The sequence below is a fragment of the Bombus vancouverensis genome, chromosome 7, assembly GCF_051014615.1.
Source record: "Bombus vancouverensis nearcticus chromosome 7, iyBomVanc1_principal, whole genome shotgun sequence".
NCBI lineage: Eukaryota > Metazoa > Arthropoda > Insecta > Hymenoptera > Apidae > Bombus > Bombus vancouverensis.
Genome location: NC_134917.1, coordinates 204,562 through 228,752, shown reverse-complemented (window position 1 = coordinate 228,752; position 24,191 = coordinate 204,562). Strand labels below are relative to the sequence as shown.

Genomic DNA, 24,191 nt, shown 5'->3' with positions numbered 1-24,191 from the left:
TTCAATGTGTTGAGGTCACGCATAACTTCTTTTTTCATTGACGATTACCAAACAGGTAAAATTTCGAAATTGTACGAAGGCCACGTGACCAGATCGTATTGGAATTTGAAGTGCATGGAAAAAGACAACTCGAAGTACAAACCTTGAGCTGTACTACTCGAAGTACAAACGTGAACTAATGGATGCAGAAAAGCAATTAACGCCAAACATCCGAACAGCATCTTGGAGCCCGTCATTGTTCTGAAATAAAAGAAGTGACGAATTAAAAAGACGCAGGACTAATAATAATAAAGGAAACTTAGTTCGTATTATAAATTGAATTTACATCAGAAAAGAAGCACGATCAAGCGAAACAGATCGTAGAAATGACAAATATCATCGATATACGTTTCAGTGTAATTTCACTTTTGAAAATTATTTAGTTTAATACGATCGTATTCATCGCTCTGAAACTTTCATTGTGCTGCAATTTGTGCTGCGTCTTTTTAATTTCCCTATCTTTCTGTGTTTTCGGAAAAATTACTTGAAACATTAAGAATTGCTTGCCTTATTTTATTTTCGATTAGTTAGGATTTGATTATTCCAGGTAAGCTTTATTATTTATAACAGGTTTTATCACTTGTTTATTATTTAGGAGTTTGTTATTTTAGGATTAGTACCTTTTAGGATTTCTTATCCTTCGAGTTTCTGTTTCAGATATCTAGGTCTATTTCAAGATGTTTTATTACATTAGGATTATTTATTCGATTAAGATAATTTAAGAGTTTCACAATGTACAAAGAAATAATCGCGTGAAATTTAGATTTATGCTTTAAACGTATTAAACACGCGGTAATTTCAATGTCTATAGCCTCGAACGTGTTCTGATTAGTTGTGTCATTGTCTGTGACATTGAAATCACAAAAATCCATTGCAAGTGTGCTGTCATGCAATGTGGATGTAATTGGGTTTTTTGGGTATTTCCTGTATCATCTGATTTGTACAGTACTATTTTAACGCAAGGACAGGAAAGTTATTATATATTTCCCGTCCATTATTTGAATCGTTGTGAAGTGTAACGAATTATATTCGATTCGAGGAGATGTTAATGAATTACCCATTTCATATGTAATTACATGGAAATAAAAATCATTGCAAAAATAATTGATCTAATGACAACGGAATTTCCAATATTTTTTTGTTTCGTCACGTCTTTTTCATAATATATCTTTTATAGGTACGTGATTTATTAATCGTTCGAATGGAAATAATTATTCGTGTAATATTCAAATGATTCTAGCCATAAAATAAATTAAAACGATACCTGTCAATGATATGCAATCTGCGTATGACGTCAACCTCGATCTATGCTTATACAAGAAATTTTATCAATCAATGACTAGATATACAATAATCAAATATTATAAAATTTCCTGAAAACCTTTAGGTGTTAATATTAAGGTGTTAATATCTTTAATATTTGCAAGTTATTGTTTAGCGCTAATTAGTTAGAATGTAACAAGTGGTGTACCAGAATTGAGATAATTAAGCCACACGAACAATCTTATTTAGATCTTTTTAATTTTTTAATTCTCTTTTGCTCCAATACTTTGTAAAATTAATCTTCATTAGCTACTACACATCATAGAATAACAAGAGATAATTTTTCTTATATAACGTTTCATTCATAAAATCTATCATTAAGGTATATCTTCATAAAAATATCATTCCATACTAACGGTATATTTGGTGTCATACGAGATAACAGTTACCAGTGATGACATATGTAACTTTATAAAGATATCTCGTTTTATTATATATTAAAAGAATGTACTCATTGCTGCTATATTTCAGATGAAAAAAAGGAGGCAACGATTTTACAGTAAAATCGTTCGTTTACAACTGATTCATTTACATTTCATGATAATACTGTGCATTCTGAATATGCTATGATTTGGTTTAAAATAATAAATAGTCCATTCTTGCATACTATTGTTCCAGCTTTACTTGTATTTTCGATATTGATATAAATAGAAAGACAATTAATGTCGTTCGAGTCTATTTTCGGATCATTTATATTACGTTTAATCCATATAGTTATTATATGAGACATAGTATCGTAAAATTTGGAAGAATAAAACGTTCGTACAGGATGTACATTTTATAAGAACTCCAACAAATCTGCGTGTGCACCTAAAATACAAACCGATAGTGATTGTTCATAAGTTTATATACATTATCTAATGTCAATCGAAGGTATCAATTCTTTTTCTCCATAAGAGTACTTTTTCACTTATATGTGTTCAAAAATACTTGTGTTCAACCGTGAAGCATATGTCACCTACAACGAAAAAGAGTTTTCCTATACTTAATATTTCCTTTATATACCCATGAAAGTCTATTCTTCGCGTAGTATGAAATTATGAATAAATCTGGAATATTGTTCAATCTGAAAAGAAAAATAACTTATTGACATCATTCATTGATACGAGATTCAGAATGTTTGTTTTGTCTTGCAGAAAAAGAAGGCAGCCCTTTCTTTTAATGTGAAATAGAAAGCGAAAATTTGAAAACAGATTTTTTGGAAATTTACTTGCAAATATCGTTTTCAATATCGTGATTTTCTTCCCAATGGTACTGTACTTTCAAATTTTCCAGTATCCCTCTAAAAACAAAAAGTCGAACCTCGTTATTATTAACATAGGCATTACAAGGAAGAGAAGTATTAGAAAGCAGCTCCTTTTTATTATGGATTTCTTTATAATCATGTAAATAAGAAATTCCGGAAATTTTTTCCTCAAGAATTTAATTCTTGTGTTTTGATTGATAATTATTACACTGCATACTAACTTTTCGCATACTGTTCGCGTCTAACAATTTCCTAATAATAACTACTTCAAAATTACATATGTTCTTGCACGAATTCAAAAGTACGTATGATACAATTACAATTGATTCTAAAATAATAATTATTTAAAGATATTAAGATACTAATTAAACGTTTCACTATATTTCAAAATCTGGAACAACAAATTTTTATTTATAAAAAATGAAACTGTGTTTATATATTCTTTGTCATGATGCTACTTCTTATTACCATGTCGACATTTTTTAAAATTCATTTTGTTATCTCTACGCAATATGAAAATTCATATACTGCTTAATATTTTTTACATATTATCCATCCACCGCATGATATCTCCTGAAAAATCAAAATATTAATGTTATATTATTACAATGCTTCTTAAATTTCAATTTTTGACAAATTTGAAATCCAATATATTTTGCACAATTGTTATTTATCAAAAAATTCTAAGTTAGTAACTTTCTTTTCAAATGGCAAATAACATATACTTTGACTTACCTGTAAGTTTTTGTTCCTAATCATCATTTCCTCTTATAGAACATCATTATTGATCTTATAATTACTACCGGTGTCATAGATATTGTAGTGGCTACAACTGAATTAATAGAAAATGATAAATAACTGTGTATAACACTAACACATAACTGTGTATAACAATGACACATAACTTTTACTTACATATCAGTCGATAAGGGATTACTGTGATATCCTGTTGATGTTTCTTAAGGCACTTGATTAGGTGTGATACGGTATCATTCCTTATGGTATACTGTAGATAAGTATTTTAGAAAATAACAAGAATAAATCTAAATTATTCAGAGGTTCCAGTTTCGGCTTAGACATAAATACAGGACCATTTGCAAAGAAGAAAGGGTGCGTTTCTACAGCCTCGTTATAGTAACCATGAATACCAATCTCTGAATTACTGGTTACTAAACATAAATATCCTATAAAATTTAATATATTTCTTTAATTTTTAATACATACATGAGTTAGTAGTTCTAAATTATGAATCATCCTACCTGTGATATTACACTTTTCCTTATAATATCATCACTCAAGTGAACAACATTAAGATCATGTAAACCATGTCATCCTATCTTACTGTGAAGATACTTAGTTATGTTATCTAACATTATAAAAATATCATCAAATTCAAGTCCTTTTATTCACATCACATGGCCACGACGATCTGGTTCTTCGTTATATAATGTTCTAAAATTTGTCGTATATATAGGATGTACAAACCCTGATATCAAGGTATCAGTTCTTCCTTCCCAAGGGACAGTTTCATTAAAATTCTGATAGAATTAAAAATTAATTATTAATATTCTAACAATCATATATGTTAAATACATTATAGTCAACGATATATACCTGAGCGAATGTAGGGGTGATTCCTTGATAATTATAAATGTCATCAGCCCACATCATTGTGCCACTTCTTTGTACTCCAGCCTCTCGATTAACAGCCTAAACAAACATACAAAATTTTATAGAAGCTGCACAAAATATAGTATATATGCGCAATATTGAAGCGTTCAAGGGGATATAAAGGTAATGTACATCACATACACGTGTACTCTCATGCAACAAAATACAATTAGATTTAATAGTATAAACTCTTTTAATCATCATAATAGATTGGAAATTTAAGTGTCTTACGAGGGTGAGTAAAAAGTTACCCGCTCTGTCGGTGTAGAATTTATTTTAAGCAATTGTCAAAAAAGACATACATCATTTTTTGACATAATCACTCAATTTCTGTATACACTTTGTCCATTTGCTGAAGGACCTTCGTATTTTCTCGTTAAAAAATGTTTTGGGCTGAGCTGCAAACCACGAATGCATCGTCGTCTTCACCTTTTCATCAGCTTTTTCGGCATCCATCTCGCACAAACTTTTTAAAACCCAAATCTGTCGTGCACTATTGCATAAGCAAAGCCGTGGCTGATTTGCAAATGATTTGCCACATTATCCAGTGTCACTCGTCTATTCCATAGATAGCACGTTCAATGTTGTCATCGTGGATGTGGACGGGCGTCCAGCTGTTTTTTCATAACACTTGTGCGATCTTCTTTGAACTTTTGTGCCCATTCAAACACACTTCCTGACAAAACACTTTCTCCATAATGTGCATTAAATCTTTGATAAATATAGGCATCAAACATAACCTCCGACCACAAGAAACGAATCACAGCATCCTGCACAAACGAATTGACGTAACACAATGAAACCTACGCAGCAGCACTGAACAGATATAGACGTCATACGAAGAGTGCAGATGGATCAATATGGTCGACAGAAGTTTTAACTATCTGGAGTGCGGATAAATTTTTACCGAGAGTCGTATAGGAATCTATAATCTGTAAGTACACCTTTGGCTGAATGGAAATTTCTCTTACATATAGTCAAAAATGCAGAAACAGTGTATTGAATTGGAAAGTGATAAAAAATAAGTGAAGTTTCGAGGTTGCATGTGATTGCATGAATATACAGGACGTTTTTAGCGAATAAAAAATAATTTTGAAAGACACGAGACTTATCTTGTATTTTATGTACTCTCTGTGTCCGAATTTCCAGAAGCTCTCTATCTTATGAAGTGTTTTAGATTAGCCGGAAAATTTTGTATGTACATACAAGAAGTATACGATCTAAGTGGAATATTCCATTATTCTCTTGATACAACAGAAACGAAATTTACAGAACTTCTCAGAAAGTTGGTTTATTATTACCAAATTAATAGAATTAATATACGTTTATCATCTTTACATACCTAAGTCGTGGAGGTTTATCGTGCGTAAAAAATTAGTGTCGTTTCAAAGTTACATTTCGTACATTTTAAGCCTATAATTTGTAACGTACAAAACAATGTAAATTTGAGCTGTTTCTTATCTCCACAATAAGAAAATCCAACTTTACGTTTTTTACACAATGATATTTATGGAACAGTAATATCATATTATTCCATCGCTTGGAGAATGAAGTCAAGGTACGATGTGACCCTAGTGTAAACGCTGGGATAGCCAGCTGTGCCGCACTTATAAGCGTAAGACACAATACCTATTAAATACGAGGTTAATTCATGTTGTATCAGCAGTGGTCCGCCGCGGTCAGCCTGAAAGGATCGTTAAATTTTTAATCAAAGATACTGAAATATATCGATCGAATTGTATTGAAATTATACTTATATACAGTAATAATCTTCTATTGATTTGTGTATAGAAATACTCCAATTTATAATGTACATGTTATATGTATTTTGAACAAAACTAAGATTAGAAGGAAATTAGACTAAATACCATAATGAGGTGTGAGAAGTGGGCAAAACTATTAAATTGTGTTTATCTATTATTTCTAATGTTTAAGACGTCGATTTGATGTTAATTCAAATTGACGTGTCTTCAGATACCGTATAGTTTGTAGTAACTCTGTAACTTAATTACCGTACAAGAATCCTCTCCACCTTGAGCATGTTCGGCGCATATTATACCATCAGTGATATCAGGTGCATTAGGAAATTTGGAATAAGCTATTTTGCATTCGGCGTTCTTAATCACTGGCATTTGTACTTCCATTAATGCATTACGTCGTGGTCGTCCTACGAAGAAAATAAGAAAGATATTTAAGACTGGAACTGTTTAATTTTATTATAAAATTGATATCACTTACTATATCTTAATGCTCCCCATCCAGCAACAAGGGGGTTATAGCCGACGAAGTTGCTCTTTCGTAGGGGCTCTTTCGTACAAATGGGATATACGTACCCTGAAAAATAAAAGAATAAATGAAAATGCAGGAAACGAATGACCAAAAGTATGAGAAAGAATTGTACACGCTTTATGACACAATATATGTGTACAGTAAGAAATTTCAGGATATGATACTTCAGTAATACTCAATAGCATATATATATATATATATATATATATATATGTCGGGTTTACACTAGAACTAGGGCTAGGGGCGCGAAACGAATCCTCGCCTGGGCCACACGCCGCCGCCATGCAACGGAGAAGACATTGACTAGTGCAAATACGACTATCACAGAACCGGACAAGCAACCGCGGTAGTTAGGTGCTCGAGAAACCAATGACAATGATCCTAGGTTCAACAACGAATCCGCGGTCGACGGGATGACAGATGAACGCACTCACAAAATCCAAGTCGGACGCGCAACATTCACTGGTCGCAAAGAGTCACCCCCTTCACCAATGAGATCGCGAGAAAGAATGTCTTTCCCGTCCCGATCATGCCACAGAGGAAAACTATAATGGGGTGTGTCTAAGGACACGAGATCATCGGATTCGTCGAGAAAAGCCTTCGTTCAGAAAGTAAGGGAAATTGGCGTTGCTAATTGGTCAATCTCCATATCGGTGGTTAGAAAAAGATGCTAGCCGCCCTCGAGGGAAAGTTGCTAGTGGAAGACGCCGCTCGTTGAAAAATATGTCACCCCTATCTTCCCGTAGTTGGGACAAAGACTGTTTGTCTGTTTGAAGGACTTTAGTTAACTAAACCTTAAGATTTATAACGGGCCCTCGAGCTAGCCGAACATGTACTGCGGAGACGTATCGACATCTGGCAATCATCTTACTCGAAGAATAGGGTCTGCGTGTGGCGAGCCACAGGACAGAAACCGTTGGAATGTTTACTGTCGCGTGTCGCCACGAATATTTCTTTTAAGGAGAGCTATAGAATTACTCCATGCCTTTGTTAGACAAAGCGTTCATCCCGTGACCGCGGCTACGTTCGGCGACTGACTGTCGCCTCGAGCCCAAGCTCATTATCACGACTCTCGACCAATTACAATCGGGTTGAATAACTACAATTGTTCAATTACAGCTATAGTAGACTCTAGGTTACAATGTTGCGGGATTATCCAAAATTCCAAAGGCTCCGGTGTTCTTTCATCTCCGACACGGCCTTCCTGACTATCACACGTCCTCGTGTGTAACTAAAATATCGTGTTTTCTTACATTAGATTCAACTGACATTATTTACGATTTAACTAAATGTCCAAGCAAGTCAAGGATCCAGTGCAATAACAAAGTTTCGTTCGGAGGTTTGACAACAGAAAAATAAAAGAGAATAGGAATTTGTAATGTTATAATTTGTATTCAAAGTGTTAGGTGCGTTCTGTGAGTCGCCAGTCAGACCGTAATGACACAACAGATCATTTTCGATTTCGTACACTGGTGAACCTCAGTTTGTTGGATCATATTGCCACGTTGGGTGCATTACACCCAGAAAGCACATAAACCCACTCAACGGGTTACAACCAAAAGCACATCAACCCACTCAACGGGTTACAACCAAAAGCACATCAACCCACTCAACGGGTTACAACAAAAAGCACATCAACCCACTCAACGGGTTACAACAAAAAGCACATCAACCCACTCAACGGGTTACAACAGAAAGCACATCAACCCACTCAACGGGTTACAACAAAAAGCACGTAAACCCACTCAACGGTTTACAACAAAAAGCACGTAAACCCACTCAACGGTTTACAACAAAAAGCACATAATCCCACTCAACGGTTTACAACAAAAAGCACGTAAACCCACTCAACGGTTGACAACAAAAAGCATATAAAACCACTCGGTGTATTACTATGACCACAACGCAGTGTTAATGATCCTCTGAGGTCAGTGTACTTGCATCGTTATTATCACCGCCGTTGTCATCACCGCAGACGTCTAACTCAGCAGGGACGCAACCTTCTGGCATTTTTCTCAGTCTGTCGTGTCTGTCCTTATATGATCGTTTGCCGTCTAAGGTTTTTAGGGTATATCTATCTCCTTCCAAAGTCTCTGCTATTACGAATGGACCCCTGAATTTCGGATCTAACTTCGTCTGGTTTCTTTCCTCGTTTTTGCGTAATACGAAATCGCCAAGGTTGAACCTAACTATTTTAGCTTTGTTTTCGTGGAACCTATCCTTATCGTATTTGGCGCTTGCTTCTATATTCTTTATCGCCTGCTGTCTTATATGGGAGATATTTACTTCTCTTTCTTCGATATTGTCGGGTAGGGATAAGCCGTAGGGTCTCGCTGTTTTACCGATTAGTAGTTCCAACGGGCTTGACTTAGTCACGCGGTTGGTGGTACAATTTAAGGCCAGTTGTATTTCCCCGATCGCGTCTTGCCAGGACCGCCAGTTGGTTTCTATTGTTGTGAACATGTTTTTTTTTTAGCGTACTCATAATACGCCCTACCTGTCCGTTGGCCCTACTAGCTCCGGTCGCAATTAAATGGAGTTTAATGTATTTATCTTGACAAAAGTCTCGAAATTCTTTGCCCGTAAAACATCTTCCCTGATCCGCTATTATCCGGCAGGGACTGCCGAATAAAAATATAGTACTTAAGTGCTTTAACGGTACTAAGGAAATCTACTTTACGAGTATGATGCAGATATGCGAATTTAGTGAAGACGTCGACCAAAACAATGACATACTCTTTCGAACCACTTTTACCGCTTAGTTTGCCCGTTATGTCCACGTGAACTGTATGCCAAGGTATGCTGGTCTTAGGTATAGGATGTAATTCAGCTTGTATTTTACCTGAACTGGCCTTCGAAACTTGACAAGCGTGACAGTTCTCTACGAATTGGCGAACATACTCCGCCATTCCTTCGAACCAGTAACACTCGCACAGTTTCTCAAGCGTTTTATCCCAACCTAAGTGCATAATTGACTGTTGCACATGGTTAATAACAGATCATCTAAAACCTCTGGGGACAATGGACAAGCAGAGAGTTCTGCCTTTTCTCTGTATTTTACGATGAAGGGTACCGGACCGTAACTCATACGTATTCGCGACGTCTTCCGCGAGCTCTTCATTCTGTAATTTATTGACGATCCCAGAAATTTGGGAGTCGCGACGTTATTCCACTAATAGCTAGTCTTCGGAGATTTCGGTCAGATTGATTTCCTTCTCTATGACTTCGTTGATCGTAAGGTGATCCAAGTCTACGGGATTTCGCGAGACAAAATTTACGTGGGCCATTCGTTTACCTTCCCGGTACAGAATGTCAAAAGTAAAAGTTTGTAAGTAAGCCCACCACCTGTAAACCCTGTCATTTAAATTTACCTTACTACTGGATGCCTTCAAAGGATTACAATCGGAGACGACAAGAAATTCTCGTCCGTGGAGATAATGACGGAAATGCTTGACGGCGTTCACAACTCCTAACGTTTCTAGTTCGTAAGAATGATACCTAGATTCCGCAGGGCTACTTCTTATACTGTAATATTCTATTACTCTATTTTTACCTTCACTCTTGTGCATTAAAATAACCTCATATCCATCCGAACTAGCGTCGATACGAAGTTCTATGGGGTAGTTCGGGTCAAATACCATTAACACCGGCGCGTCGGTCAGGGCGGAAATTACCTTTTGCCTTATTTTTCCATGCCTATCTGTCCAAGTCATGTTTTTATTATCGGAAGTAAGCGCATACAAGGGTTTCATTACCCGTGAAAATTTAGGGACGAATTTTCGGAAATAAAGGGCTAAACCTATGAACTGCCTGAGCTGTGTGACGGTCGTTGACGCAGGTAAAGAACTCAAGGCGTGCATTTTACCCGGATTGGGACGAACTTCTCCGTCGTAAATTACATATTCCAAATAGAGTACCGATGCCTTTAGAAAAGAACATTTTGAAAAGTTAAAGGAGAATCCGGCTTTTACAAGGGTATCTAGTACGGTGTGCAATACTTTTAGAGCTTGATCTATCGAGTCGGCAATAATTAGGACATCATCCAAATAGACGACAACGTACGAATGGCACGTTGGCTGTTATACGTGTTTTCAAAGGAATCTCAAGAACGATCTCTCGTTTCGTTTGTTCGCAACATCGAAATCAGCAGCCGCTGCTGAATACAATGAAGGAAAGTGTAGTACAGATCACTCCGACCAAATGATTTCTTATGTCACCACAATTAAAAAGGGTCAAATGCTACAGAAGACTTGGCACGCGACTACTCCTGAGGGTTTCCGTAGTAAACGCTTTGATGGTTTACAAAATTGTAGCAAGGAAGAACATAAATATTAGAATATTTAGACAAGTATGAGTTGCAAAATTATTAGGGTTGTCCGAAGATATAAGAATCCCCATTTTCGACGGAGTCAGCATAGTATCGCCGTCCCGAAAATGACTTCCGGAAGAAACATTAAACGCGCACGCACTTATGTTATGCAAATAAAGGACATCGAATGGATCGAACAAAGGCACAAAAGAATTCGAAGAAAACAACAACTTATTATCCAAATTGTTCATCGAGGGTAATCAATGCTGTATACTTCCTAGAATTAGGATGAATAGGGGTTTGGAGAAACCCACCGGCCATGTCCAGAATAATAAAATCTCGCTTTTGCAATCTCGCGACTCGATCCGCAATGAGGGGTAAAGGATACCGATTCGCGACCGTATATTTATTTAGTTCTCGAAAATCTGTCTATCATCTATCTGAACCATTGTTCGTCTTCACGAGTAACACGGGGCTCGCGAACGGTGAATTACTAGGCTTTATGATTTTTGGCTGTAATTAAGTCGCTTGTTCTATCACGTACTACTCTGCGCTCGCGAAGTCTATTAGGACTCCTTGTACGGCGATGTTAGGATCAATTAATTGTACTTCTAACTGTCCTGTATTTTTTGTACGAGTACGTAGGGAACCCGTAACGGATGAATCTCTGAATTTTCGAAAAGAAAGATTAATCGACTTTTATCACTACCACGTACCTCATTGTCAACTTCATTGACATCGATCTCGTTTTCAGCGGTTTTATTACGGGCATGAATTATTTTTGTTTTACACATAGCGAGGCTAGTTTGTGTAATATTACGTCAAGATCTTGGCTTAAAATTTGACGAGCAATCGCGATATCGTATTTTTAAATAACTATCAGCCAGGACATGAAAAATTTATCTCTAACCACTAACACCTGCAACGGGCAAGATTTGAGCGATACGTTTAGTACCAATATCTCTTATTCCTCGCATTACTACTATATCAATCGTTCTTTTGCCAGAAATTCTCAAGACTACGGATTCTTTAATTAGCGAACACTCGGCTCCGAAATCGGGGTAAAATGGAAACGACTCACCCGGATGGCTTGATGTACCAGTTAGCGCCTCCACTACGTAGAAGTCAATTCGACACTCGGCATTGAAATTATATTCAGGGCACTGCTTTGTAAAGGATCTTTCTCCATAATCAGATTGGTAGCTGCGCACCAGGCAGCGGAGTCGAAAAATTGTTAGGTTCCACACTCGATTTTTGCACTAGCGACGGAATTGACTCGCGCACGATGGTCGTAAGCTCTTGCACTGTTATAACCGGCACTGATCCCACTTCTGATGTCGGGTTTACACTAGAACTAGGGCTAGGGGCGCGAAACGAATCCTCGCCTGGGCCACACGCCGCCGCCATGCAACGGAGAAGACATTGACTAGTGCAAATACGACTATCACAGAACCGGACAAGCAACCGCGGTAGTTAGGTGCTCGAGAAACCAATGACAATGATCCTAGGTTCAACAACGAATCCGCGGTCGACGGGATGACAGATGAACGCACTCACAAAATCCAAGTCGGACGCGCAACATTCACTGGTCGCAAAGAGTCACCCCCTTCACCAATGAGATCGCGAGAAAGAATGTCTTTCCCGTCCCGATCATGCCACAGAGGAAAACTATAATGGGGTGTGTCTAAGGACACGAGATCATCGGATTCGTCGAGAAAAGCCTTCGTTCAGAAAGTAAGGGAAATTGGCGTTGCTAATTGGTCAATCTCCATATCGGTGGTTAGAAAAAGATGCTAGCCGCCCTCGAGGGAAAGTTGCTAGTGGAAGACGCCGCTCGTTGAAAAATATGTCACCCCTATCTTCCCGTAGTTGGGACAAAGACTGTTTGTCTGTTTGAAGGACTTTAGTTAACTAAACCTTAAGATTTATAACGGGCCCTCGAGCTAGCCGAACATGTACTGCGGAGACGTATCGACATCTGGCAATCATCTTACTCGAAGAATAGGGTCTGCGTGTGGCGAGCCACAGGACAGAAACCGTTGGAATGTTTACTGTCGCGTGTCGCCACGAATATTTCTTTTAAGGAGAGCTATAGAATTACTCCATGCCTTTGTTAGACAAAGCGTTCATCCCGTGACCGCGGCTACGTTCGGCGACTGACTGTCGCCTCGAGCCCAAGCTCATTATCACGACTCTCGACCAATTACAATCGGGTTGAATAACTACAATTGTTCAATTACAGCTATAGTAGACTCTAGGTTACAATGTTGCGGGATTATCCAAAATTCCAAAGGCTCCGGTGTTCTTTCATCTCCGACATATATACATATATATATGTCGGATCATCACTGGGAATGGGGTTGTGGGCGTCAAATGAATCTTCTCGAGGATTAGCCATTGATACAGTACACACAGGCGTAGTTTATTGCAATGATAGAATTATTACAGTCTTAACAGTTGATCACAGCGGTTCGGCACTCGCGACGCTAGTGACGATGTTCTCGGGCTCAATAACGAATCTGCGGCCAACGGGATGACGACAGAACGTTCACACAAAGTCTAAGTCTGAAAATAATCACTGATCGCGAAGGCGTTACTCCTTGATCGATGAGATCGCGAGCGAGAATGCCTTTCCTGTCCCGATGATGCCACAGAGGAAAACTATAATGGGGTGTGTCTAAGGACACGAGATCATCGGATTCGTCGAGAAAAGCCTTCGTTCAGAAAGTAAGGGAAATTGGCGTTGCTGCTAATTGGTCAATCTCTATATCGGTGGTTAGATAAGGATGTTAGCCGCCCTCGAGGGAAAGTTGCTAGTGGGAGACGCCGTTCGTTAAAAAATATGTCTCCCCTATCTTCCCGTAGCTGGGGCAAAGACTGTTTGTCTGTTTGAAGGACTTTAGTTAACTAAACCTTAAGATTTATTACGGGCCCTTGGGCTAGCCGAACATGTACTGCGGAGACGCATCGACATCTGGCAATCATCTTACTCGAAGAATAGGGTCTGCGTGTGGCGAGCCACGGGACAGAAACCGTTGGAATGTTTACTGTCGCGTGTCGCCACGAATATTTCTTTTAAGGAGAGCTATAGAATTACTCCATACCTTGTTAGGCAAGACGTTCATCCCGTGACCGCGGCTACGTTCGGCGACTGACTGTCGCCTCGAGCCCAAGCTCATTATCACAATTCTCGAATAATTACAATCGGGTTGAATAACTACAATTGTTTGATTACAGCTATAGTAGACTCTAGGTTACAATGTTGCGGGGTTATCCAAAATTCCAAAGGCTCCTGTGCTCTTTTCATCTCCGACATATATATTTGAGGACTTACTCGAAAATGGCACCTCCTCCACCAATCTAAGAATGGCAATATTATGATTGTGTATGTTTTCTATTCCATCCATATGTGCACAATGTGCTGCGGTCAAAACATGCCTAGCCGTTATCAGGGAACCTCCGTACTTCCATAGTGGTTTGTCTGGGTTTCGGGGATTACGAAAACTTAATGCAGCGATCCATGGCCAAGCGCCTAAAATGCAATAGTCATAGTTGTGAATATACATAATTTTTTCTCACATAACGAGTAACAACGATTATTAGCTATTTGATATTCGATCATACAGCAGACGATAAGTACATACGTACAAATACTCTGAAATAGAGATTTGATAAAGACAGAAATTAAATTTTTATTCCAGTGGAATACAAATTATTAAATAATTCTATATAATTTCTATTTGAACTATACTGAACTATAAAGTTCAAACGTGTAATTTCTGCCCTAACAGTTTTTGATCTCTATCCATATTATTACTCCTATATCAATTTTTTATTTCAAGCAAAAAGATACTCTTCCTAACATGAAGTAAAAGAAAGAAATAATTCAAGTTAATAAGTAAAGTTACTACCGATAAAATCATAGCATTATTATTTAGTCTAATTGAAATGTACATTGATGTGCTGTTTAATGCCTTTAAAGTTCATTCTTTGCAGTAAATGGCTTATTATTAATCGGAAAGAAAGACATAAAACGTGCCTTCTTGATTGTCCGGTGTGGTACGTACATTCTGGATCAAACAATTTTAAAACATTTATACAGTTCAAAGATGCGTAAGAAAGCGACACCGATTACTCAACTTTCGAAGTAAAAAGCCGATCAAGTCCACCGGATTGCCCTACAGACACGTATTAATCCGTAAGAGTTAGTCAACATGTTGATAATAATTATCTAAAGAAACTTTTCACGTGAAAATATAAAATTTTAATTGATTAGATATTGTGTTAGCCATACTTAAGAAAGAAAATGAAAATGAATGAAATGAAAGAAAAGGACTACCTTCAACCTCATTTTTTAAATAAACACTTTGTCAGTTTTGCGGTAAATAAATTCTTAGGAATTCAGGACAGTTTTTAGTGAATCATTTTGTTTCGACCGTTCGCGGAGAGACGCGATCGCGGGATAGCACGTCAACGAGAGTTGTAAGTTCCCGTTACGATTAAATAATCGACGCCACGAACTGATCGATCCCCTTATTTCGATTATGATAATAAGGGTAGTTCAATGAAATTCCACAGAATTAACACAAATAAATTAATGTTTATTTCAACAACTTATTAACTAGAAAGATATAAATGGAACAAAAAAAATGTAACTGCGTTTTGGTTGATAAGTAATGCGCGACATACCACATGTGTTGACGGTTCGACTTCTCGAAAAGTTCTGAACGCCTTTCGATTTTTTTCGTTTTTTCTGGAAGGCGACCCCCACTACGTTCGGATCACGCCACATTCTTTTACTGCGAGGTAAAATACGGGCCACGAGTCGACGTTTCTGGAAGTCGCCCTGCTTAATGAACCACGCGCTTGCCACTACAATGTTTGTTTGCCGGGCAGACGCGACGATCCGTCTGCGACATTATAGTGGCGCTATCGATAGTTAAGAATATGACCTATGGTAAGCCGCATGGCGTAACATTCTCCCCCCGTTGAGAGGGTACCGATCAAACTAGCGAGGTGTGGTTGAAGTTCCCATCTTATTTCGTCTCGGTGGCTATTTGTTCGGGTTTCTCGAGATCGGGTTGAATTGGCAGTGGGACAAGCCTTTTGACGCCCCGATCCAAAATGCTCTTTGCCGTCTGAACTGTAGCTGTCCGGATGACACCATCGGCGCCTGGATGAACCTTGATAACTCGGCCCAGAGGCCAATGCATGGAGGGAACGTTGTCCTCTCTGAGGATGACGATTGTGCCCTTTTGGATGCTGTGTCCACCCTTGCTCCATTTATTGCGGTTGGTTAGCTCGTTCAAATACTCCTTATGCCAGCGGTTCCAAAAATGTTGTTTAAGCTGTTGGATATGCTGCCATTTGGAGAGTCGGTTCGATGGAATGTCTCTGAAATCTCGATCACGTAAGCACATTAATGAATCGCCAATGAGGAAATGTCCGGGAGTGAGGGCTAGGAGATCATTTGGATCGGTGGAGATAGGAGTTAGCGGGCGGGAATTGAGGACTGCTTCTATTTCTATGATAAGAGTATTACGGTGTTAAGCTCATATGTTTCTGTTTCTCCACTCGCGCTGCGCCATAATATCCTTTGATATTTCCGATCCTCTGGTCGTACGAGGAATTGCCGATACATTTTCTCGATGTCGCCAGTGAGTACGTACTGATGAGCGCGGAATCTAATTAATATACAAAATAAATTGTGAATTGATTCGAGAATATAGGATTTCCCCATTTTCATGATTATCGTGATTTTTGTATAAATATATTTTTTAAGATACTAATAATTGGGTACTTATACTAGCAAAGTCGTTGAGTAACAAGCCACTGATGCTAACACAAATAGCATTGTCGTAATTAAATATTTCTAAATATTCATTTTTCATTTTGAACCTGTAGAAACAATTTATTATATATACTATTAGCTAAGAAATTGCATATTTAATTAAGTCGAAATATAAAACTTGGTTATTTTGATAATTTAGAAAATAAAAAACTGACAAACATTTCAATTTAATTTATGGTTGGAACAAAAGACAGTTATTTTTCATTAATTGAAATATTGCAATGCAGAGTACTTTCCTAAATACGGCGAGAGTATTCCTGATGGTGAAACGAGCGTTGCTTCATCGAACGCAGCTAAAGAAAACAACATCTATGTAGTTGGTGGTACGATGCCTGAAATAGAGGGCGATAAATTGTACAATACCTGTACTATTTGGGGTCCCGATGGAACTTTGATAGCAAGACACCGAAAGGTAAGTAATATATTCCTTTATGGCTTTGAATTTGAAAATATCGGGGTGAAGAAAGTGACTCTATCTAGGAATAATTTAGGAATATACATATGTACATACGTATACTATAACCAATTCTATAATTTACGGTTTATAAAATACGTTATGATACGGGAAACGCCCATTTTTGTTGTAATGTGTTTGTTGTTGTATAAATTTTTCACATACTTAAAATATTATTATACTTATTTTTTCTCCTTTTTAAACATTATTAAATGATAAGATTTTTTAATAAAAGAAAGTGATAAAAACGCTGTCAGTTATTAAATAAAAAATAATTAAAGTTTAGGAGTTGGTAACTTTGATATTAAATTACAAAAGTTGCAGCAATATAATTAGCGACCACATTTTTATGTTATTAGGTACATCTATTCGACATCGACATTCCTAATAAGATTACTTTTCGAGAGAGTGATTCACTCAGTCCTGGTAACTCCCTAACGACGTTCGATGTGAAGGGCTGCAAAATAGGTATTGGCATTTGCTATGATATTAGATTCGAGGAAATGGCACGCATTTATCGGAACAAAGGTACAGTAACTTAATCGATCAATACTTAACTAGCAAAAAATTAAATATCTTTCTTAAATATATTCTATATAAAATTAATATAATCTGTAACTCTGTATAAAAAGAAGCTTAATTTAAAAAACCAGTATATTTGCTGAAAATGAAACAAATAAAAGAATTAAAAGCACAATAAGAGGACTGTCCTCGCATATTCAGAAATGATGGAATGTGAACCGTGCAACTACGAAGTTAATTGGTATTCGGTGGCTTCATATTTCCTGCTTCTCTGGGTTAGGTTGCCAAATGCTGATATATCCAGCGGCATTCAATATGACCACTGGACCACTGCACTGGTCATTACTTCAGCGTTTCAGAGCGAATGATAATCAATTATACGTTGCCTGCATATCACCGGCTCGTGTTCCTTAAGCAAGTTACGTCGCATGGGGACATACACAGTTGACCAATCCCTGAGGAAAGATTCTTTACGATTTGGAAACTCAAGAGAATATGGCAGTCACCGATATCGGTAATTTACAGCTTAAAATTAAAAGCGAGAGATCCATGATGTAATTAATTTTTAGTCTCGTTAATTTATCGATTTAGCCATCTTCCTTTGTATTTGTTGAATTTATTAGTAAGCATTACTTATTATTTCGTATGTTTCCTTTTTCTATCAGATCTAAAAGTTGTTGAGGAAGTAAGGGCTCGGATACCTACATTTTCTCAGAGACGTACAGATTTGTACGACACTGTCTGTAAGAAGGAGTAACTCTACACTAAAACAGAAAATGTTTTTTTATAATATTTCTACTACGATATCCTTTTTTTTGTGAATTATTACTAATTTCTTATCATTTGTACTAAATGAATGACTCAATTAAGAAAACTAAAACGTTATAAATAATAATCTGTATATCTTGTGTATCAACATGTAATTGGATATTATAATAATATAGGAATGCTATAATAATATAGGATAATAATATAGGAGAATAATAATATAGAAAAAAATACATGCTTTTAAACACCTTTAATATCGATCACATAAATTGTTATAATTCACAATGATTACGCATACATAAAAGACCCCTTGATAGTAAAATTTACGATCAAAAGGAAATTGCGTATCGTTTAACAACACTTCTTATATATAAACATCAATTCGAAGTTATCAGCTTGGAGAAATTGGTCGATTAATACCTGTAGATTGTCTGTCTCGATGAAAGAATTAAAGAGAGCAAAAACATGATAATGCCGCTAATATAATATTCCTTCTTTCTTGTATCTGTCTGCCTCTCAGGTCGTTTTACTAATTACAATAAGTAATTTCGACTTCTTTGCGCTCTCTTTTAACGCATTCGAGACCGAAAGAAATTCATATCAGTCAGTAGGCAAGGGTATAATATACATATTTTATATATAACTTATGTAGTAATGTATATATCATGTTAATTTCATATTTTTTTCAATATAGAATTATTATATATATATATCTGTACATAATACATTATAGAATAACATAGTATATAATTTTATATTTTAAAAATATGAGGCATACTATTTAAGATTGTCATCGATTTAAAATCAAAGTATGAAAAGGATACCCTGGAGAGAGTAAAACACAGAATCATTCCAACTAAACATTCAGATCGTACCGACACCTAGGTATCGTTTTACAATTAAATCTCCGTCTCGAATGGATTAAAATGAAATACATACTTGCAGCTTCAACATCTTCAATATCGAGGAGATTCAAACTTTACAAATAAAAGCGGCCTGTTCCCCTTTCCACGACAGACTCTCATACCATATCCGCTCTTATCCAGGCTTTTACTTGAAACCAGCAATGCGTTCATTTACAATTTAAATTTACCCGGACCATCTACTGAATCGTCAGCCTTTTATAAATATATAATGAACCCAGAACATGTGCCTGTGCCCCTGGTATCGATGTTCGGCTTGTGATGTTCGTACCGGAACCTTCGCACAATTTCAATTTGTCACGCGTGAACATCGATTCTTCCAAGGGTCACAGCTTTATGCGGCTAAATCCTTTAGAACGATTAAAATGATACTAATGATATGGTATTTTTTACAAAGATTTAACATATCCATAAAATAGGAAGTTTCGTGCTCTCCTATTTTATATTAATTATAAATTAATAAGTTTTATATGTGTTATTTATAGATCTAATAAATTTTGTATTGGTTTACAGCAGGTGCTCCGGGTATAAACAGACGACAAACGAACAAATAGAAATTCAAACTATTGTCGTTGTTTAACTCGCATGGGACTATAAGCTCGAATTGGACTTAAACGTTACGATCGTCGAGAATAATTACTATGTGTACCCTGTACGACGGGCAGAGAATCTTAAGTTATTAACGGCAATTCCTTTGTGCATAATTCAGGTTTATTAACAACCTGTAATGGATAATCATCGATGAACTCTTTTTGAATAAAGTTCACATTTATAAAGCAAACACTATAAAATACGACAGGACAATTGTAATCGATAAATGACATTTTATTAGGATATTATAAGAAGCTAAGATATCGAGGTACATTAAAATTGAGTCCGCTGCAACCCTCATGACATTTAAAATCCTACGCGTATATTGAGTAAAGTTGTTATATTAAATATAATCATATTAAATACAAGCTCGTCCGCTGGATTCCCAAATTATTTGGTTAAATACTTTGAATACGAGAATACCGAGTGTTAACAGTAGTAAATCCTCTATATGGTATGTCTACTTTGCTATCTTGAATAGGTAAATAACATTTCACTTTAACGCATTTAACCAATATTAACATTTAACATTTAACCAATATTATACGCATATGCACATAATTGTAGTATCGTGGACGAAAGGCCTGGGAAATATCGGACGAACTATGAACAGTGTCGCGAGAGCCGGGGCGCCGTCGGGCCCATCAATGTGTCATCGGTCTTTTCAAGTGCATAGTTTCGTGGAAAAGACCTACGTGACCCTGGCCACGAGCGTCTGCAGAACACGTGTGCGGTGGGCCTAGGAAAAGGGCAATGGAATGCGACAACAGTCAGTCGAGAAACAGAGCGCGAGTCGAAAAGCACAGAGTGCGAGTCGAGGAGCCGAGTGCGAGTTGAGCGGAGACGGAGGTTGCGAGTGGCGTTGCCGAGAGAGTGTGGATTGCGCTGTGTTCTGTACGTTTGGTATGAATAGTTCAAGTTAAGCCACAATCGTCTCTTCTGTCTGATTAACATCTCTATTGTCCACGTTTTGTAAACATATTACATCACGATATTACATATTTTTGGGGGCTCAGCCGGGATTGGACAAGACAGAAAACGAAACGGTTTAACAGAGCTATTCGAGCTAGTTGTGAATTTACCGGTACGCGGTGCGGTAAAAGACGATATCGTTGACTGTTTAAGTTTGTGCAGTGTGAAAAATGGCAAACGTCGAGGACGAACGATTGTCGGGTGAAGAGGGTTCGACGCTGGAGGAGCTGAGGAATAAGCTCGCGCGAATGAACCTCCCTATATCGGGTGCGAGGTCAGTGCTGATTGCAAGGCTGAATCGGGCGTGTAGGGCTGGACAATCGTATCGTAAGGGATCGACGGGCGGTGAAGAGCTAACCGGTCAACGAGATTTAGAAAGTGTACAGAGAGCTGAGCGTGATTGCAACGAAGATGAGGATGTTGAGAAAATGAATACGAAGGAGTTGAAGGAGCGCCTCGCTAGTTTGGGTTTAAAAACGACGGGAAGAAAAGTAGAATTACGCGCACGGCTACGAGCGGCCATGGATGGTAACGACATATCGTCGGAAGAGGAAAGCGACGACGAAAGTGAGGATGAAGATGACAAGAAAAACGCAAGAGAATACAAGAGAGATACGCGAAGGGTGTATCAGGACCGTGACGAATGTTGTCGAAGGGCATGTGTTGGTTCGACACTGAGTTTTAGAGACGTCGAAGATGCATTAGAGTCGTTTAGTGGCAACAGAGGTGAAAATGTCGAACGATGGTTCGAGTCGTTCGAGGAAGTCGCTGATACGTGCATGTGGTCGGATGGGCAGAAGGCAGTCTATGCAAGGAAGCTGCTGAAGGGATCAGCGAAAATATTTGCGAGCTTCGAGTGTCATGCCAGGACTTGGCATGAGTTGAAGAGGGGGCTAGTGAAAGAATTTTCGAGGAAAGTCAACAGTAGGCAAGTTCATCAGAAACTTGAAGAAACAAAAAAGGAGAGTGATGAAGCATGTCTGGCTTACATGTACCGTATGCTCGAAATAGCCAGCCATGTGGACATGGAGGAGGAAGCAAAGGTGGAATACATAGTGGATGGAATAATAGACGACGAGAACAATAAGGCTGTATTGTACGGCGCTACGTCAATCAAAGAGTTGAGGAAGAGGTTAGTAATGTACGAAGAGCAGAAGAGTCGCAGAGCAAAGTCGATTGTGAAGTCGGCTAAAACCCAGAAGAACGGGAAGCCCAGTCAATCTGTGGATGCAATGAAGAAAAGAAGATGCTTCATTTGCGGTAGTGAGGATCATCTAAGTGTTAAGTGTCCGGAGAGGGGAGAAGGTGTTAGGTGTTTCAAGTGCAGCGGATTTGGACATATTGCAGCGAGGTGTACGGCACAACCGAAAGAGACTTGCGTAGTGTCAAGATCCGAAAAGGGGAAGTATGTGAAGGAAGTGGCGATAGATGATTGTAGGTTTGTGGCATTAGTGGATACAGGTAGTAACCTTACGTTCCTACGAGCGGATGAGTATGTGAGGTTAGGATCACCACCTCTGGGAAACTGCAAACTTAAGTTTGATGGTTTTGGTTCCGCTGGCAATAGTACCTGGGGCGAGTTTACAAGGGTAATGACGGTCGACGGGTACGACTTTACTGTCACCCTGCATGTTGTCTCGAATAAGGTAATGACAAGACACAGTCTACTCTTAGGTACCGACTTTTTAGACCAGGTAGAGTTGCGAGTCAAACGGGGCGAGGTGACATTTTTACGACTCGACGATCAGACCGACGGTCACGAGGACGCGCCGGATGTACTGAGGGTAAACGCGGTAGAACAGACCGACGAAACAGACCTGACACACGTACGGGAACCGCATTATCGTGAAGCGATTCGCGATATCGTTAGGGGGTATAGGCCGGAGAAGAAGCGAGACGTCGGAATAACCGAAAAAGTAGTTTTGAAAAGCGACAAGCCGATAGCGCGAAGACCGCGAAGACTGGCGCCGTCGGAAAGAAAGGAAGAAGATGATTTGATGGAAGCGTGGACAAACGAGGGTGTCATCAAATCGTCAGACTCGGAGTATGCGAGTCCGATAGGTGTAGTTAGAAAGAAAGATTTGTGTGTGCGTGTGGCTGGATGGGCCTTGTTACTAGGCGAGATTAAGTATCAGGTGTGTCATCGGCCGGGGAAAAGTATGCAGCATGTAGATGCTCCGAGTAGGAACCCCCTGCCGAGCACTATGTATGTAACGGAGAGTGAAGACGGGCTGATTGCACGGTTGAGAAGGGCACAGAACAAGGACACTGAAGTCCGTAGGATTTTGGACGCCGCAACGTGCAGTCAGGCCGATGGGCAGGTAGTAAGAAACAATATTTTGTATAAGGAGTGTGAGGACGATGTGCTAATAGTAGTATCGAAGGCGATGCGGGCTCAGGTAGTCAGGCAAGCGCACGAGCGTGGGCATTTCGAGGTTACCAAAACAGAAGCTATGGTCAAGAAGGACTTCTGGTTCAAGGGGTTACGCGAAAAGGTCGAACACGTGGTGTCCAACTGCCTTGACTGTAGCCTAACCCAACGAAACATAGGTAAGCTAGAAGGGAGCCTGCGAAATTACAAGAAAAGAAGAAAGCGTGCGAAGCAGTACCGAAGGAAGGACCCGCACACACCTCGATTTTATGAAACCTTGGGTCCTAAATGCCGAAAGTGACGCATCTGATGACAGCGAGATAGAAGGCAACATCTGAGGGCAGATGTTATTGCAGGATGGCCGAATGTAGTATCGTGGACGAAAGGCCTGGGAAATATCGGACGAACTATGAACAGTGTCGCGAGAGCCGGGGCGCCGTCGGGCCCATCAATGTGTCATCGGTCTTTTCAAGTGCATAGTTTCGTGGAAAAGACCTACGTGACCCTGGCCACGAGCGTCTGCAGAACACGTGTGCGGTGGGCCTAGGAAAAGGGCAATGGAATGCGACAACAGTCAGTCGAGAAACAGAGCGCGAGTCGAAAAGCACAGAGTGCGAGTCGAGGAGCCGAGTGCGAGTTGAGCGGAGACGGAGGTTGCGAGTGGCGTTGTCGAGAGAGTGTGGATTGCGCTGTGTTCTGTACGTTTGGTATGAATAGTTCAAGTTAAGCCACAATCGTCTCTTCTGTCTGATTAACATCTCTATTGTCCACGTTTTGTAAACATATTACATCACGATATTACATAATGTTACTGTTACATATAATGATATATACGTAGATATACACGTTAATTAAATCCTCT

The 24,191-nt window shown here is 38.5% G+C and overlaps 2 protein-coding genes across 2 annotated transcripts; one reads left to right on the top strand and one right to left on the bottom strand.

Annotated features, from left to right (window-relative positions):
- Positions 1-5,065: 5,065 nt before the first annotated feature.
- LOC117164579 (uncharacterized) lies at positions 5,066-24,160 on the top strand. The gene is made up of 6 exons (XM_076619707.1): positions 5,066-5,213; positions 16,956-17,140; positions 17,542-17,710; positions 17,985-18,218; positions 19,909-20,467; positions 20,554-24,160. Exon 6 carries the CDS (start codon positions 21,129-21,131, stop codon positions 23,628-23,630), a length of 2,502 nt encoding a protein of 833 aa, XP_076475822.1. The 5' UTR covers positions 5,066-5,213; positions 16,956-17,140; positions 17,542-17,710; positions 17,985-18,218; positions 19,909-20,467; positions 20,554-21,128; the 3' UTR covers positions 23,631-24,160.
- LOC143302888 (venom serine protease Bi-VSP-like) lies at positions 5,435-6,696 on the bottom strand. The gene is made up of 3 exons (XM_076619710.1): positions 6,518-6,696; positions 6,292-6,446; positions 5,435-5,963 (listed from the first exon to the last, which is right to left on the bottom strand). The coding sequence occupies exons 2-3, from the start codon at positions 6,421-6,423 to the stop codon at positions 5,808-5,810; spliced, it is 288 nt and encodes a 95-aa protein (XP_076475825.1). The 5' UTR covers positions 6,424-6,446; positions 6,518-6,696; the 3' UTR covers positions 5,435-5,807.
- Positions 24,161-24,191: the final 31 nt, after the last annotated feature.